The sequence below is a fragment of the Podarcis cretensis genome, assembly GCF_951804945.1.
Source record: "Podarcis cretensis genome assembly, chromosome: 4".
Lineage (NCBI taxonomy): Eukaryota > Metazoa > Chordata > Lepidosauria > Squamata > Lacertidae > Podarcis > Podarcis cretensis.
In genome coordinates this window covers 7859855-7879352 of record NC_137173.1, presented here as the reverse complement: position 1 = coordinate 7879352, position 19498 = coordinate 7859855, and the positions used below count along the sequence as shown (strand labels likewise).

The following is a 19498-nucleotide window of genomic DNA, read 5'->3' as shown; positions in this document are numbered from 1 at the left end:
ATACAACAATCCAATGGGTTATCTCTTCACATATTGTTTATATATATATATCACCAGATGAACTCAAGGGCTGGCTCAATGCCTGGACTCCAAAGTATGCTACCTGTACCCTACAAGCCATGGAGACTCATGTACCACCAACATATTTAACAGTGGAAAACAGCCTCTGGATATCCGGTATTAACTGGCAAAACCATTGAAGAAGTATTTTCTGTTAAAGCTCCCCTCAATCCTGAGAGTTAACAAAAAGTCTGAGCATCCTTAAGAACATGTAAAGTTTATTTGAGCAAGCATGTGAGTTTTGCAACTACTATCTCACCAGTTCCAGCAGAGAATTCAACAGCTGCCTGACCACTTGGTCAAACTATCAAGTGCCTCCTCTGGTAGTGAAGACCTGCAACCCTGGAACAGAGTTGCATGCAAACTGCACATGTGATCCTGTATCCATTTCTGAGTCGAGCATAAAAGCAGCTCTTTCCTCCAAGGAAGAAATGTCATCACTCATTGTGATTCAGGAACCTCCTGTGTCCACAGCGAACCATCAGATACACCTACTAATGTATTAAGATAGCATCAGAATTAGAATGACCTTCCAATTATAAATGCCAGTGCAAATAAAAATGTATTGCAGCACTTCTGGGAAGTGCTTGAGTTTATTGGCAAATCTCCAGAAGGAGTGCCAGAACTGCAGGATACCCCATAATACAAGGTCAAGATCACAACGGAACACATAGAGGAGGGGCAGCTTCCAAATATAGGAGGGACCCAAAGGGTTGACAGCTCATAAAGCAAAACCCAGCTTCTTGTACTGAACCTGGATGACATGGAGAATTGGTCTGATGCACTCTGTGAACTTGGAGGATTCTGCATGCACAACACATCCACTGCCATCCCAGAAAGCATAGGTGGGAAGAATATTGGAAAAATAATACAGTATGCAGTCTAGCATCTTCTTCTCAGCACCCAACCAAAAACAGGACATGAGCATGATAGCCCTCTCAAGCTTTTCAAGGTGTAGCAACCAGAACTGTAAACAATATTCTAAGAGTGAACATGATATACATTTATATAAAGGCATTACAACGTGGGTTTATTTTTGATCTTCTTGCTAATGATGCTCAGTGTGGAATCTGCCTTTCACAGCTGCTGTTCCCATTATCCCAAGACCTCTTTCCTGCTTAGCCACCATCAACTCAGTCTATATCTGTGTATAGTTGAAAGAAGAATTTTTTTCCCAGTGTGCATCACATTAAGCTTTCACTGAATGACATTTGCCATTGTCCTGCCTGCTCACAGCGTTTCAAGAGATCATTTTGGAGCTCTATGAAATCCCTTTGTGTTCATTGCCCACACAAACAATCTGGAGTCTTCCACAACTTGACCACCTCATTGCTCACCCCTTCTGGTCATTATATCTCACAGATCTACAATACAGCAGAAGTATGAGCTTGCAAAGTGATAACCAAGCAATATCTGTTCAGGTCTTGGAAGGAATGGAAATTTTAAGCTGCACTCGTGATCCAATGTTTGTGTACTCTGGTGGAGTCACATGACTTTAGAAAAGAAAGAACAGTTGTATGGACATAGAACTGAATTTTGATATTTGCAAAGGTGTTAGCTAAGACACGCAGTCAAGGTCACAGTGCTCACTGATGTTTGGATTTGCAGATGATAAAAGAAGGTACTGTTTCATGAAGTCAAAGCATTCCATGGCACATACCAAAAGCATACCGGTATGATGCAGTTTTAGCTTGACACACAATTCTATCTGAAGCAGCTGCAAGCTTCACAAACACATCAATGAAAAAGCAGAACCACGTCATATCTGTCCCCTCGTGTTATCATAATCTTTGAACATGTCACCGATACCTCACCCATTTTATGGATATACTACACCACATGGTGCCAATTTATGTCACAGATAAACAAAAGTCTGGCTCTTTGGTATTCTGTAGTCAAAGCAAGATAAAAATCTATAGGAATTCTAGCAAGAAACACTATAATATCCACTATGGAAATTTGCAACCAACATTTAAACTTGCCAGAAAGGAGGGTTGGACCCCATCATTGTTAACGATGCGTATGACATATTAGTTATACACAATGAAGTAAATGTATATTTTTTCTTTAAAAGGGTGCTGTGTGCCAGGTTGGAGGGTTTATAACTGGCAAGGCCATCTATTTTATTCACTAATCCCCAGGGCAACGGTTTGGACTCAACTCAGAAAATCTAACATGCTAGTTGAAACCATGGGCTGTATTCAATATAGCGCTCAGCAGATTGTGAAGGGAAAATCTTGTGCCGGTGCGACAATGGAATTATCTTCCCCTTTCATCCCCCCGATACCCCTTTAAAGTAATTCTGTGGTTCCCCCAAACCCTCCAGATAAATTAATGGGGGAATAGGAAATCCTTGTACGTGAGCATTAACCCTTGTACTAACAAAAATGCTGCCCCGTATTTGTACAGCCAGGAGGGAAGGGGCAGGAATGCCTCATTCACAAATGGAACTCCACTCATGGTTCTTGGGTTCCAACCCATAGTTCCAAATATTGGCTAAAATGTCACTGCGATCCAAGTTAATCTACCAAATCTCCCAAGGCTATATTATGGGATACAGCATTTTCCAGAGACAAGATTAATGTAAATCTTCACCAGCCTGAGTTTCCGGACTGTATTTAGAGGCAGCCCCACATATTGCATATTGCAGTAATCTAACCTAGAAGTCACCAGAGCATGGATGACAGAGGCGAGGCTATCCCTGCCCAGATAGGGGCACCGCTGGGCCACCAGCCAAAGCTGATGGAAGGCTCTTCATGTCACCAAGGCCACCTGTGCCTCAAACAACAGTAATGGATCCCAAAGTACCCTAAACTACGTATCTGCTCCCCATCAAGAGCAGGCGACCTACCATCCATCCGGTCTAGGGAACTACCCACTAACAGTACCTCAGTCTTTTCTGGGTTGAGCTTCAGTTTGTTGGCTCTCATCCAGGCCATTACTGAGACAAGACAATGGTCCAGCACATCCACTACCCCACCTTCAGATGTCAATGAGAAGCAGAGCTGTGTGCCATCAGCATATTGCTGACAACAGGCTCGAAAACTCTGGATGACCCCACTTAGCGGGTCAATGTTAAACAATATGGGGGATAAAACTGAACCCTGAGCAACCCCACATTGAAGGCTCCATGGGGCCACGTAGCACTCGGCAAGCGTCGCCCTGTGGAAATGGGCATCCAAGAAGGACTGGAACCACCACAACACAGTGTCATCCCACAACCCTGCAAAGTAGGACAGCTACTCCAGAAGGATAGCATGGTTGATGGTATGAAAAGCCACTGAGATGTTGAGGAGAATTAACAGGGATACATTTCCTTTGTCTCTCCCCCAACAGAAGTCATCATACAGGATGACCAAAGCAGTTTCTGTGCCAAACCCAGGCCTAAGTCCCGACTGAAACGGATCCAGTATGCATACTGTATGGGTGGAGGGGAGGGGGGTTACTGGTTTGTGCTTTTCTGTTCCTGTTTTTATTGTGTATTTTGTGCTTTTATATTGCATTACGCTGTGAACAGCCCTGAGAATCTGCCGATGAAGGGTGATATACTAATTTAATCAATAAATAAAACAAATAAATGGCAACATGTGTGATCTAAATATTGCTCCATTTCAAAACTAAACAGCTTCATGAAAAGCAAACTAGCAGCATGTCTTTCAGAGAACTTGAAATGCCAATGGTGTTGAAGTTACACGGAGGGTTTTGACTAGCATGTGTCTATAAGACCTTAGCTAGAAAGTTCTAGTAATAATAGAAAGAAATGCTGGATGATCTCACCCCTGAAACTACTACTGTTCCAAATATCCTAAGGCTAGTAGGGAAAGCGGTTGGACTCACAAACTCTGGCACAAAGAACAGTCTAGAGGCTACCAGCAAATAAGTAAAATGTTTGTTTCTTTGTTTGTTTATTACATTTCTATACTGCTCTTCATCCCAAGATCACAGAGTGGTTTACAATATAAAATAGTCTGGTAACTCTAATGAAGAATAATTGCTAGATGTAGCTGGATTTTCTTTCAAGAGTGTTTTGGGGTGGTTTTTTTGGTGTTTTCTTTTTAAAAAAGACCTGGCATTAGTAAGAAAATAATTATGGTGGAGAATGAAGGAGTGGCAGAAACTGTATTAGGTGCCCCCAAGGAAAGAAACCTAAGAAATATTATCTGTTTTTCAAAAATTACCTGTCTGTTGTAATAAGAGTACAACTGAAAGGCACCAACACTTTTAATTTAATTCCTTCAAAAAGAAGCAAAATCTAGAGCTTTGTCCATACTATGCATTAATGTCCTTTCAATATAACATTTCCCCTGCTCAATATTGTTAAAGCATTTGCTTTGAAAGAGATGCAAATCAAACAGCAAGCTATAGTCTCACAACTCAGCCACTAAGTATTGCATTTCTCATTTTCCTCTCTCTTTCCTCTAATCAGATTCCTGATCACAGATCCCTGTTTATCATATTTGCTGTACATGTTGTATTCTATGGCTCACGCAAGACATTAAGTTGTGCCTGCTAGCTGAACGTATTTGCTTTTAAGATTTCCACTATATGCTCAGGTGCATTCCCGAACACAAGGCAGTCTCTTCTACAGTAAACAAAAAATGCTAAAGCTGGAAGGCAGACTCAGAAGCTTTTCTTGTAACTGGAAAGTTTAAAAGGAAAGGAAATTTAGATTGCTGGTGTCTGGAAACAGGACAAGGTAAACATCAATAGTATTTGAAAAACCTTCAGTGCAAAGAGAGCCTAGAAATCTGATCAGTCTTAATAATTCTTTCTAGAGCCATGACTTTGATTAGTGGAAAGAATTGTTTTTTTACTAACATCTACTCAAAGAGCTCCTGCCAACCTAGCAGTTCAAAAGCACAAGTAGATAAATAGGTACCGCTTCGGCGGGAAGGTAAACAGCATTTCTGTGCGCTGCTCTGGTTTGCCAGAAGCGGCTTAGTCATGCTGGCCACATGACCCGGAAGCTGTACGCTGGCTCCCTCCGCCAATAAAGCGAGATGAGCGCTGCAGCCCCAGAGTCGGCCATGACTGGACCTAATGGTCAGGGGACCCTTTACCTTACTCAAAGAGCAGAAGACCTTATATGTTCACCTCTGATCCTTTTCACATGGTAAACCAAGTTGTAGCTGCTAGGATATGTTAAAGAAGATGTGAATTACAGTTATTCAAAGCACATTTTATTTGTCGGAGTTTTTCTCCAAGTACCCCTTTCTCACCCTGTTCTTCAATTTCTATACATTAAGAGAAAATTGAATTCAATAACTTTTTATTCCCATGCTGAGTCTCTACAATGCCACAGTCTATGTCAAATAGGCATCTTGATTTTGAAGTCTATTTCTTGAACATATTTCTCTAATTAGTGCTTGGAATCTGTGTCACTTGTTAACTAACACATTGTTACAACAATGTAATGAAATAATGTTTCTGCTTTGATGCTTTTATGTTTTGTTAGGTACATCATCAATGACAGGCTATACTCAGTTATTCCATTTAAGACATATACCCAATAATCAAAACATGATTTGCTGCCCTAGAATAACTATCTTACGATACCTGAGTTAACAGTATGTAGCATCTTCTGATTTCACCCCATAATTTCAGACTTCTGTAGGACTAGGCTCTTCCCAAATTTAGATACGCTACTTTAATCTATTCCTCCCTCCTACTGAGATATTTGTTGGATAGAAACCACATAACCAAGTATTCTTTATCTACACTTTTTTTTTTTTTTGCAGTGACATAAAAGATGGAAGGATAACTTACCAAGCTTTTATGTCTTTTGAGAATGATTGGCAGTGGTTTAGTCATGCTGGCCACATTAGCCAGAAAGCTATCTGCGGACAAACGCTGGCTCCCTCAAGATGAGCGCTGCACCCCATAGTCGCCATTGACTGGACTTAACTGTCTAGGGGTCCATTACCTTTTACCTTAGTACATAGTAAATTATAGCTTTGACTGGCGGGCTAAACCAGGTGAGTGTAGCCAATGAATCTTAAACCCTCAGTGAGTTAAGGACTATCCCTGCATTCAAAGACAGGCTCTCGTGGATTGCGTAGACAAGACCGATAATGGGTCCAATGGTCAAGAAGGTGGTTTCTGCACGCCTTGTTCCAGCAACTCCTGCAGCTAAGCTGGTACCAAATGTATTGTTCTGCTTTGGACCACACAGCGAGGCTGGGAGGGAGATTTTGTTGTCGGGACCTCGCAGGACGTCCAGACACAATGCCCAGGCTTGTGCCTCGGGGAGGTCACTTCAGTACTACTAATGCAGTGGTTTGACTTCACCCCCCAAAGTACACTCCATTCTCTCTGGAGACAGATGGATGCCAACAAAATTAGTGGAAAGATGGTAAGGGAGCTGAGCTTTATTCAGCTGGTGGATGGATGGCCCTGCATTTGGGCAGAGGATACGGTAGGTGGGTCTTACACAATTTGTGACCTACCAAGCTGCAAGCCAGCCATATATTGGGCTATGTGTCAGATGCCTGGCAATCCCCCTGGCATTTTAGTTCCAGATGGGCAGCAAGAACAAAATGTTTACTGACCCACCGTGTGCCCCTACCTTCCATTTGGTGTGATGGGTCACAAGTTACATAAGTTGAACTGGATGGCCAAATTGTGCCTTGGTTCCTTTCAATTTTACTATTATTCAATTCCAGCACTGGCAAAACACATACATGCAACCCAAAAAACCCCCATTAGCTCAATTCATAGAGTGAAAAAGATAGGCAGTAAGTCAGTGGTAAAAAAACAACACATTATCAGTAAGAAAGCTTCAATAATAACACCTCTGTTCAGGCAATGCCTCATGAAGAATCAGTACAGAAGTGAATCTTATTTGCAGTGGGTGTGTTCTGTCTTTCATGTGGCTATTTCGTGTTTACCAACTCCCTTCCTCTGAAGACATGGTAAAGCCAGGAGAGCTTCAGGAAGTGGTGGGTGGATTTCAGTGGTTGGCATTAAGTCAGCCAGTTTGTTTTGAAAAGAAATAGAGAAATCAATGGAAGATGTGTCTTTTTATCAATAGCTCTGGCCAGGATAGCTGAAAAGAACCCTAATGTTCTGAAGGTAACATGCTTAATTTATGATTGCCAGATGCTGGAGACAGTTATCAGTTTCATACAATCTGATGAACTTACAGAAGCCTCTGGCTTGCCTCTGCTGGAAACAGAATGCTGGGCAAGTTCTTAATTGTGTGGCTGTAGCCAACACAACTAGTTTTATCTCAGTGTTCAAGGACAGAATACTGTACAGTATCTTATGCAGGTGTTGCACTTATATGCAAAAATGCATATGGCTATGAGTCCTGGAAGGCCTAGGAGGGCAGGACCCAGACTGACTCCAGCGACAAAACACAGGCCGATAAACAGACTCTTGGACTCAGGTATTGCTTAGGGGAGTTTGTTGCTGTTACTGATGTTTGTTTGTTTTTTAGATATTATGATTTATGTGGAAATTGTTCAATTTGGTTGTGTGTTTTTGGATAGTTTATGTTGCAATTATGTGTTTCTTCATGTTGTAAGCCGCCTTGAGCATGGTTTGAACCGTGGAAAAGCAGCATACAGTACAAATAAAATTATATAATGTATATCTAAACCCCTTGGGGGGGGGACTCCCCAGTGAGCATCCTGGGGCAGCTGCAGGCAGCGCGCCGAGAAGGCCTTGCCCTCCCTGTCCTTCAAAGCAAGGCAGAGAGCTAAAAAGCTCTTTCTGCATCAGGTTTTAGCAGCACAAAAAAAGCTTTTCAGCTCTCTGCCTTGCTTGCATTTAACTTGTGGGATTTTCAGTCACCAGCCTTCAACCACATATGGTTGAAATCACCCAAGTTAAAAGTGCTTAAGATGCGACTGTACTGTAGTGAATTATTAAAGGTCCAAGCCCTGCAAAGAGAGCAAATGCAGTGGTGCCCCGCAAGACGAATGCCTCGCAAGACGAAAAACTCACTAGACGAAAGGGTTTTCCGTCTTTTGAGGTGCTTCGCAAGACGAATTTCCCTATGGGCTTGCGAGTCTTGCGAGTCTTTTCCCTCCCCCTTTTTCTAAGCCGCTAATAGCCGCTTGAGGGACGCAGGTGGCGCTGTGGGTTAAAGCCTCAGCGCCTAGGGCTTGCCGATCGAAAGGTCGGCGGTTCGAATCCCTGCGGCGGGGTGCGCTCCCGCTGCTCGGTCCCAGCGCCTGCCAACCTAGCAGTTCGAAAGCACCTCCGGGTGCAAGTAGATAAATAGGGACCGCTTACCAGCGGGAAGGTAAACGGCGTTTCCGTGTGCGACTCTGGCTCTGGCTCTGGCCAGAGCAGCGATGTCACGCTGGCCACGTGACCCGGAAGTGTCTCCGGACAGCGCTGGCCCCTGGCCTCTTAAGTGAGATGGGCGCACAACCCCAGAGTCTGTCAAGACTGGCCCGTACGGGCAGGGGTACCTTTACCTTTACCTTTTAATAGCCGCTTAGCCACTAATGGGGTGCTTCGCAAGACGAAAAAACTGCTAGACGAAGAGACTCGCGGAACGGATTAATTTCGTCTTGCGAGGCACCGCTGTGCTGGGACTAAGCTCCGGGGCCTGTGTATCCTAAAGGAACACCACCTGTTATTTAAACCTGGAAGGCCTCATTTTCCAGCCTTTCTTTCAAGCAGTTACGCTCAAGCCAGGTCTTCTCCCAAACAGCCCCCACTTTTTAGGATGCATTTTGAGAAAGGTCTGCCTGGCTCTTTCACTGGCAGTTGAAGACATGGCAGTTTTAGCAGACGTTTTCTTCCGGCGGATGGCATGGGTAACCCATTCTAATTTATACATTTTAACTGTGATCTGAAGCTGCTGGCGACTTAATATTTTAACCTGTGGGCTTTTTGTGTTTTTAATTTGGGTGTGGTTTACAGCATAGTGGCCGCTGAGAAATACTAAAAAGAACTGAATTTATTTTGGAGCACATTATTAAATGCGAGCTTTGGTGCATAATAGAGAGTGTTGGCTGATCTATAAACAAGCCATGACACATACTCCTGAGACAAGCAACCTTCTGTCCCTCTGTGAAGATGAGCCACCATGCCAAATCCACACCTCCATGCTTGTATCACTTCAAGTTCCAGCATCAGATTACTTTCACTTTTTGTACAAGCAAGGTGGTTAAAAATAAACATCACTCTTTTACAAACACAGTTCTGAACACCAAGTCAAATCTGGGACAGCACAGTAAGAGTCAAAAGAAGTCATCTATTCCACAACAATATGCCATGTGGCTAGTTACTAAAAATTCCTGCAAACTACAGTGCACAGTAAATTAAGATTCATGTTTAAAACAAAACATTTTAGAAAAAGTCTTAAAGCATAATGATTAATGTATATAAGTTAAAATTTGATATATAAGTTGAATTAGACATAATAACAAATTAGGGTTAAAAATCTAAGAATAAGAACTTGTTGAATAAATATCTGGATAAGGAATACAAGAAGGGGAGGTGAGAGGAAGTCGCAGAAAAGAAGTTATTGGAAAAAAAGGATTGTTAAGGTTGATTGTTTTTCTTTTTTTGTCTTCTTTTTTCTTTTTTGTATTATTTGAAACCTCAATAAATATCATTTTAAAAAAATAAAACAAAACATTTTCCTTGTGTATTTACATTATAGAAGGCAACTGCAAAAGAAGCTAATTCAGAAAAAGATCTGTAACCTCTGGAGGGACCTCCATTTCCCCAAACAAATTGCAGGAGTAAAAAAAAAAAAAGTGTGCACATTTGTAGAATGTTCTCAGTCTTACTAATCACATTTGCTAAAGCACAAATTAGTAACTTGTATAGCAGTTTTAAGAACACAGCTCATTTATCAAGTTCAGTTGCACATCATCTATGATAACAGAGCTCCCAATTCTCCCAAGTGCCACTTCTTATGTAGTCAAAAATGGCAACACACACACACACACACACACACACACAAATGGAACCTCAAAATTTGCAAAAGCCCCCACTCCAGCTCAACAGCCAAAGCCTGTTGAATAACTGGGGGGGGGGGGGTGTTTGTCATAAAACTGGGTGGAGGGGGGACGGAATGGCAGGAACCCAGAAAAGATACTATCCACGCTGCAACATTCTGTCACCTCTATTGCTATCTCAGTTGCTGAAGAACATAAATTATCACCCTCCATTGCTCAATAGGTGCAGAAATCCATTCATTAGGAGTTATTTGAATTTTAATTTTTAGGTACCGTATTTTTCCATGTATAAGATGCCCCCATGAATAATACCAACAATCCCTATTTTCTTGAACCCCAAATTAAGAAATTGGGGCAGAGCCAGAGCCTGAACCCAGGCCGCCCATGCCAGAGCCTGAAACAGACCCTAGGCTGCCCACGCCAGAGCCCAAACACGAACCCAGGCTGCAAAGACCAGAGCCCCAGAATGAACCTGAACCCTTGTGCATTCACCATCTGTGTATAATATGACCCCTAATTATTAACCCAATAATAACAAGAGCAATAGACTTACTGTAGAAACAAAACTACCACGTGCAGAAGGGAACAGTCCTTTGTATGTTAAATCAGATATGTGCTTTTGTCCATGTACCTCTGTTCTGCTAAGAGAACCCCTTAATTCTACTTGCTTTGAATAATCAGTGCTGACTCTGAATTGCTAGTTACATTTAAGTGTAGAAGTGCCAATTATTCTGCAATAATTAGCAGTGCATATTTGACACCAAAATTACAAAATAATTTTTAAAAGCAGTCCAAAAACTTTATGATCAGGAATGGACATTATCACAGCCAGAATGGGAACACACGACAACTGAAGCACGGTTGGAAAAATCAGATCACTTATGTTTCAGGCATTTACAAATATCTTTCAACAGTAACAGAACAGAATCTTAAAATTGGCTGTCGGCAGACAACAGATTTTTCAGCTCATATTTAACAAGTTAGATGAGAAAAAAAGAGGAGAGTGTGCTGGCACTTAATTAACAGTACACTCTAAAGTTTAGTGAATCTTAAGAGAACTTCAAAATATAACTAAATCACCCCATCTGGATTCCAGGGGGCATCTGATTCTACCCACCAGAAAGACAAGGTTTGCTGTTGCCCAGGTCTCTGTTGTTGTTGCTGCTGTTGTTGTTTTAAAAAAGGTAGCTACAGTCTAAAGCAGATGAACCATTTGGTTAGTGTCTGCCTGTTTTATTTTAAGGCATGAATTGTTGTAAGATCCAGCAGTTATTAGGCAGGATACTTGTTTCCCTACAGAAGTTTCACAACTGGATTTGTAGACTGTGCAAGTTTGACTGACTGTGATTGTCCCTCAGTCTTGGGGAAGAGATGTGTTTTAGTTATAACACATGAAGAGGGCAAGAATGGTTGACAAGTATTGGAAGAATATTAGCTGCTGCTGCATCCAGCAGGTCAGAGGTTCCCCAACACTCATATGCTGGATGGATGGATTTCTTCAACCTGCCAAAGCCTCTTGAAGCAAGCAAAACTGGAAAAGGGCCAGATCCTATGCTGTATGGTCTTGTTATTTCCGAAGAACCTTGAACCTTTGATTGTTATCGTGAAGAGATCAAACTCCAACCACAACAACGGCAGGCCAGCTGCAGATCCTTTTCATAAACTAAAACTGAAATACTTTGCAGCTCAGCACTGGTAAAGAATTCTCTATTACAGATGTTCTCTATGTAGTTGCACCTGTTATCTTCCTCCTTATCTTGCACTGCAATGCTTCAGAAACTAACATAGAAAAGAACTATTCAGAATGTAAGCCTGAATTTACAAATACCCAGGTTTTAGGATCATATCTGAAATTTTGAATGCAAGTTACCCCAATTTATCATATTAGAAATTCTACACAGCCATTCCATGTAAACCCCCCCCCCAGGAGAGAATTTGTTTGCAGGTGGTAGGGTGGTTGCAGCTACATCCCTCATGAAACTATAGACTGCCCTGCTCAGGTCTTTTGTTTGATAAAGACTGAAGACTGTAAACAATTACTTACTATATATTATATTACAATAGACATATTTGCTTGGGATGGCTCAGTCAGAGACTCTTAATCCCAGGTTGTGGGTTCAAGCCCCACGTTGGACAAAAGATTCCTGCACTGCAGGGGCTGGACTAGATGGCCCAATGATTACATATTCTAGATATCACAACTTTACAGTGTCATGTTATAGAAAGTACTGAGAGAAGAGTTCCTGGACTTGCAACCAAGTGCCACAGTCATAAAGTGTAATCCCTATAAACAACCTACTCAAATCAACCTGACCGTGGTTAACTAAAGTTTTATTTCACCAAGAATGCATACTCGCTATTTTCACATACCATATGCTGCAATCTTTCCCATAAAAAGCAAGTGTAACTAGTTAAGATAATGATCTTCATAGACTACGGAGCTTTTTAGAAGAATTTCAGTGATACAGAAGTACTGTCAGATTATAGGACTTTATCAAGCCGACACTTTCTAATCTGTCTCTTCCACCTTTTCTATGTGCTGATATGTAAGCCTAGGTAATCTTTTTGAATTTGCAGTTAGTGAAACACAGTACTGAGAGGAAAAGGGCATCTACAGGTTTATTGACATTTAAATATTCCTCAACATGTGCATCCTAGACATCAATGGTCTCTAAATGGAGCCATTGATTATTTCTCCAGATGCTTCTCAGATACATATTACTCCCCATAGTTGCTTTGACAATAAAATGCATGAACACTAAGAACAAGAAATTCCTCTTTAACATCAGGTTATAAACGAATTTTGTAATGATCAACATAAAGGACAGTTGCATAAAGGCTGAATTCAGAAAAGTTAGTTAAATGCAATTTAGGTGAATTACCACACCCAAATATTTGTAAGGTAAAGCTAGGAAGCACTGAAGAGCTTTCTATAAGAAGAATATTGCCAGAAGGACCTGGATTGTTCATGACACATATTTATAACCACCCCTCTTTCAAACTGAGCAAGTATGCATTGTGTTAGTTCCAGTTATAATTTCCAGCTGTGTCAATGCTTTAAGAGTCTAAAAGCAGGAAATCCAAGAGGAAATTCCATCGTCAGTTCCCGGAGTTTTGTAACCCAAATGTTCTTCCAAAAAGGAGCTCTGAAAGGAATCTGGGAGTGTTTGTTGTAGCCTTACCTCATATCTTCAAGTAAGTCACATTCTGCCTGATGTTTGGCTTGAATTTTTGTCATCTGTTCAGCCTGGATAAGTTTTAGCTCTTGAGTGATTTTCACCTTAAAAAATAAAAAGACACATAGCGAAAGGTGTAATTTAAAATCTGTTTTATTCTTGTAAAGTTGGTTCTCAATATGCTATATTCTAGAACATATTTTTTCATATTACAAGCTCCATGAACAGCGACATGTTTTTGCTTACTTCTAAAAACTGCAGTTCCAAACTCTGTAGAATAGGCAGCATGCCTTCTACCAATCTGTTTATATGGTCTACACTCCTGGAAGGCACCATGTAGCAAACATACTCCTCCTCTGAATTTTCTCTGAACTGCAGTAAACTTGAGAGCAGGTCTCATGTCATGATGATTTGAAGCAAGCAGACCAAATGTTAACACGGAAAGCACCTCACCACCACTAAGGAAGAGTAAGAGCCACTTCTCTATTGCAGTGAGCTCTGAAGAAGATGGCAGAAAGGCACATGTTTCTCACAATTTTACCCAAATCCAGTATTACAGAAAACACCCCTCTTTCTTTTTCCAAATCTTTTCTCCCACTTATCCAAGCTACCCCAGGATGTACTATGGAGCTTGAGAACAAGTTAGAAGCAAAGGCAAATAATAGCCAACTAGTGAGCCAACCTAAAATTTATGGATCCCTAATCCACAATATTCTCATTTTGTAATTTGACAACTGTAGCAACTAACATCGGCGAGTTTTTAAGTTCATACCATTTGCCAAAGTAAAGTCATTTGCATATCCTATTTTGAATATCTCAAGCTGGCACAATGCAAAAAACTTTGCCTTTGGATGGTATTGCAAGCAAAGTTTTCAGATTGCTAAACAATCAAACAATCAAGAGAACTCAGAGTCTCAAGCCTTGAGCTACTGAGATGTCACCTTGCAGTCAGGTCACATATGAAGTTGGCAAAAAACAAACAAGGAGGGAGAAGGCGCTCAGAATTCCAAGGTGCAAAAAAGATTGCTGAAACGTTTCTCAAAATTATTCTTAAAATGCAGATAATGTGAATTACGTGAGTCCTTATTTCTTTCTGTTCTAAATACTGTATCGAATTTAAACTTTCATACCCACAGCCTCTCACTGCTTCCTGCTACTGCGAGCAATATGTTCACTTCTCTCTAAACGTCCAAGCACGGACCCACTTGCAACAAGAGATTCAGCTCTGCAGTGCTTGGAGCAAGAGTGCAAATACTGAGGGGAAAGAGGTAAATCACTCCCAAACTCAGGATGTTTAAGAAGAACACCAGAACACAGGATGAGTCTTCTGAACCTGGCCAATGGTCCATCTAGTTCAGCATCTTGTTCTCAGGATAGCTGACAAGATGGCTCTGGGAAGCCTGCAAGCTGGATGTGGGATTAACTTATCTCCCAGCTGCAATTTGCAGCAACTAATATTCAGAGACATATTATCATTATTACTATTATTAATTAGATTTGTAGAACAGTGCAATTGATGCAACTAAAGTTTACATTGGTTGACTCCATGTAACATCAACCTTTAAATGCAATTATCTCAGTCTAGAGTCCAGCATCCTTAATGTTTTCTGAATATAGCAGTCAAATATACCTTTGTGTCGTAACAATACATCATCTTGAGGTCATGTTTTTTTCAACCTGCCGCTTAGCAGCATGACAGGGGTTGGACTGACTCGTTACAGGCATCACCACAGAAATTCACATTTTTTAAAAGACACAGGCTCAAACCTTTTAACCCTTTTTGCTTTTAGCATCATGTTGAGCCAGATCATTATATAGAGAAAAAACACAACTCTTCTGAAAGAAAAAAAGAACAAAAACAGGGAAACAGACCTTCCCTCAAGCAAAAGCAATCTTCCCCATCTTATCCGCTAGGCAACAGAAATCTCACCTCCCCCTCTTCTGGCAATCCCAAGACTAAAAATATTCCCTCAGCAACAAGAATGCCCCAATCCTAGAAAAACACAACGAGGCAAGCTTTTATGCCCAGATAGCCAAGACTTAGTACTTTTAAACAATCGGAGAATCCAGTATTCTTTTTAAAAAAACCAAAAAGCTGAACATGTTTGAATTTTATCCAAACAGCACGAAAAATAAATTCATCAAGCATAGCTGCCTTAACCCATGGAATGGAGATAAAATCCCCTTGTGAAATTGAAACACAGTGCACAATGCATAAACTTGCATGCAATATAAACAGAGTGGAAACTAGAATGGCCTTTAACATAAACTCTGCTTCCTGGCCAAGTCCACCCTCAAAACAACAGAGAGGGGCAGAGAAAAGCATCCTTCTTCCCTCCCCCAAACGTAACAAGCTATCTTGATGCACTGAGGAGTTCAGGCTTTTTGTTTTACACAGTTCAAACACACACACACTCTCCAATATATTCGGTCGCATCAAAGTTCCATTTTAAACACACAAACATATATAAGCAGCTCTTTACAGAGTTCTAGTAAACAGGCCCCGAGATCTCAAGGGTAATGTCCTCAACTCTTACAGCACTATACCCCACTCCTAACACTACCAAAAGCATTATTTGAATTCTTTTTTTTTTTATTGCCAATCCCGTGCATCACATTAAACATGCTGTCTGATAATACTAGAACCCAGGGCTTTCCAATTAAGCTGGTTATCAAGATTCAGGACATACAACATGAAGTACTTCTTCACACAGTGCATAGTTCTGTGAAAACAGAATGCTGGACTAGATTGGGTCTTGGTCTGATCTATCCAGGCTCCTAAGCTCTTGAGACTTACTCATTCCCCCTTTTATAACACAAATGGTTAACTCCACCCACCCTCATCCGTGTCCTGTAGACTGAATTGCTATTAACAGTCCTTCCGTAACTCACTGCCCAAGTTCTCAAAGTGATTATCCCCACCACTGGGTGTCAACACCAGAGATGCTGCAAAAGCACCACAAAAGAAAGGAATCTACAACCCTCTCTTATTTCTTTAGAGGCTTTAAGCATGGTACTGTCCTGACCTACCAGAGCTCTTGAATCATATGACTGCAATGCAAACAGCTGACCAACCTCCTAATATCCTCATGTAGTCAAAGTCAACTTTAGGACACCTGACACCACAATGATTCTTTATTCTCTAATGCTGTCATCCACACTCAGTTCCTCTTTTCCCCGCCACCACAAAGTCACCAAACTTTGCTAATGCATCCCATATCCCTAAGGAGCTGCCTCGGTATCCTGCTAGTCTATTTGGCACTGTACATATGCACTCAGATGAACAGCAGCTGTCCAAGGTCTTTCGCAGGCCTCCTGGCCAATTACCGGTACCTGTAAGCAAACTTCTGAGGCCTTGTACATGCAATGGAGCTACAACCCCTGATAGCATCCACCGCACAGCTTTTTGTGGCCCGGTCTGTGTGATCCCACATGACCCTACCCTAAAACAGCAGCAGCCTTCCAATCTCACAGTACTCACAGCAAATCAAGCATCCATATAGCTATTTTGATCAGGATCTTAGTCCTCTTATACCAGAATCCTACCTTCCACTCCCCCTGCTCTCTGCAGTGCAGATCATTCCTATTTAACCCAGTCCTGTTTCCAACTTCCTATGACAGCCAGCATCCACCAGAAATTGCACTTAGCCCCATATCTAACCAAGGCAGGCCACCTGCCCCCTTACAAGCAACCTGACCCCCAAACATTCACCAAACAGACCAATTCGCCATAGCTGACCACCACAGCCTTCAGACAAACTTGCCTCCCTAACAATCATATTCTGCCACGATTCCCATTCCTCTGCAGCCTACCCACAAAATCCCTACAGCTCTCACTGCAACTATTTTCTCCACCTCTTCAGCACCTCACAACTGCTTGTTGCCTGTACTGAGTTCCCTTGCCATTATAACCATCCCAATTACACACTGCTCTCCGCTAACTCTGCTGCAAGCATGTGGCACTGCTGCAAAGCCCCGTGCCCCCTTCACTGTGCCAACGGCCCCTCACCTTTAGGTAGCCTGCATGGCACTATCCCATCCGACACTCAACACACCCCAAATCTCAGTATGTCAACAGCACCCTTAGGACCCACTAATTCCATGCCCCAGGGCAACCTGCTACCAACCGCCATCTGAATCCAACCTCCAAAACGCTTAGTGTGGGACAGCAACCTACCTTCCACCAGTCCCCCTTGGGTCCTCAGTAATATATCTAGCAACCCTTGCTCACATTCACAAGTTGCACTGTACCTCCCCCTTAAAAAAAAAAAGCCTCAATTCATGGAAAGAGACCCAACCACATGCCTGTCTTCTGCACCACCCTGCCCTATGCCACCTTTGCCACAAGCAGCTCTGCAGCCCAAGCAGACACACAAATAGGACCTTTGCAACCCTCCTTTCCTGTTCCCCCAAGATGCCACCCCCCCCCCGCCAAAATAAAAAGCCTATGGCTTTGCACTCCAGCCTAGGACACCAAGCATCCCTTCCACCTGCATCCCGATTCAGAGGCTCCTGCAGCCTGTCTGACAGCTAATAGACCCCCCCCACCATCAAAACTCCCTGTCTGCTGCCCCCTTCACACCCCCCCCCACAGAGCCAACCCTGCCATGCCCCTGAAATCCAGTTCCACAGGCGACACCTCTGCAGCCCCTGCTGCGGTGGGTGCCCCCCCACCCCCAAAATGCAACACATTTGTAACACGCACATATACACACCCTCCCCAAATCCTAATCACCCTCCCCCACGGGGCCTTCAACGACCCTCTCCTCTCCTCCCCCCCCCAACGCTAAACCTCTATAAGGCACGGGCCACCCCCCTCGCCCGCTCCCCTTTCCCTCCCCACACATCACTACGCCCCCGCCCCCCCTCTTTCTGCAACCAAGGCTGTCTTTCTCTCTGCATCCCCCCCCTCCTCAATTCAGAGCCCCCCTCCCTCAATTCAGCCTCCCCCCCCCCCGCCTTTGAGGGGGCAGCACCTCTCCTCCTTCCTTCCCTCCCCCCCCGGTTTTTAATTTTTACCCCTCCCCCCCCGCACGGCCTGCCCCTCCAACTCCCCCCCCCTCACCTTCCTCGGCGGGGGCTGCATGGCGGAGGCGGCGGCGGCGGCGCTGCCGCTCTCGGCCTCCACATCAATCCCTTCCCCGCCCCAAACGGCGGCGGCGGCGGCTCTGCTGAGGGGAGCTGGAGGGGGAGGGGGGCAGGCAACGGTCGGCTCCGAGGAGGCGGCGGAGGAGGAGGAGGAGGAGGAGGAGGCGGCCCAGCTCGGTCCCCGGCGCGTCTCGCTCTCTCTGCGGCAGAGGCAGAAAGCGAGAGAGAGAGGGAGAGAGAGAGAGAGAGGGAGCTGCGGGTGGGCGTGGCCAGGGCGGAGAGAGAGGGAGACCGAGCGGTGGGCGTGGCTACGGCGCCGGAGGGGGCGGGTGGGAGGAAGAAAAAAAAGGGGGCGCGGCTTTCGGCCCGCCCTTTTCCGCGCCGCCGCCGCCTTTCAGGGCCGAGCGTCTGCGCCCCTCGGCCGCGCGAGAGGTGGGAGGAGCTTGGCGCGAGAGAGACCTCGCGTCGGGGGGGGGGGGCGCGCGCGCGCGCGCGGGAGAAGGCGAGGTTATAAAAGGCGACGGCGACGGGGGGGTCTTCTCACTGAGGCGCCGCTGCCGCCCAGCTCACGGAGTCCGCGCGCGCGCGCACGCTCGCTGGCGCCTCCTTCCCGTGTGGGGCTGAGGGGAGCGAGTAATGGGTTGGGGGCGTGAGGAGAAAGAAAGAGAGAGAGATTTGTCGGGGGAGAAGAGGCGAGGAGCCGGATACGGGTTCCCTCACCGACTGTGAGGGAAGGAGGAGGAGGCGGCCTGACAGGCGGAAAATGAGGCGCGCGCGCGCGCTCCCGCTCACCTCACTGAGGGGACAAAAAAAAAATAGGTTTTTTTTTATTTTAGGGAGTGGCCTCTTCGCGCGTGTCGGTGTGACAGAGGCGGGACCGGCTTTTCATCGCCTCGCACGTGTGAAGGAGAACCCGCCGCGCTTCACATCCGTGACAACGTGGGGGGGGGGGAAAGGGATGGCGGCGCAGGGAGATAGAGAGAACGCGAATGCTTTCCGTCTCCGTTTCATTCTCTCCTTCCCCAAAAGGGGGTGTCTTTCCAAGCCAGCCCCGCATCCCGCTTATTCAGACGACCACCTAAACACGGGGAGAGAAAGGGGCGGGGAAACACGGGAGAGTCTTGAGGGGCGGGGCTTAAGCGGGGCGCTCGCGCTCTGATTTGACTGACAGGCGGATTAAGTGGGCGGTGAAGGCGCGCGCCGACGCTGCCCCGCCTCCCTATTGGCTGGCGCGTGTGAGCGTGTTTAAAT

At 44.2% G+C, this 19498-nt stretch overlaps 1 protein-coding gene across 6 annotated transcripts in view; it reads right to left on the bottom strand.

The window, feature by feature from the left end:
• Positions 1 to 18491, bottom strand: part of FCHSD2 (FCH and double SH3 domains 2) — a 163586-nt gene extending 145095 nt beyond the window's left edge. Inside the window, exons 1-2 of one of the 6 annotated variants that reach the window (XM_079973645.1) lie at positions 18225 to 18491; positions 13166 to 13263 (exon numbers count right to left, since the gene is read on the bottom strand). In XM_079973645.1, coding sequence (XP_079829771.1) covers positions 13166 to 13263; positions 18225 to 18245 — 119 coding nt within the window. In that variant the 5' untranslated portion in view covers positions 18246 to 18491. Of the gene's footprint in view, positions 1 to 13165; positions 13264 to 13405; positions 13557 to 18224 lie in introns of those variants that run through there. The other 5 variants (XM_079973643.1, XM_079973644.1, XM_079973642.1 and 2 more) reach the window with 5 other exon arrangements.
• Between the last annotated feature and the right edge of the window lie 1007 nt (positions 18492 to 19498).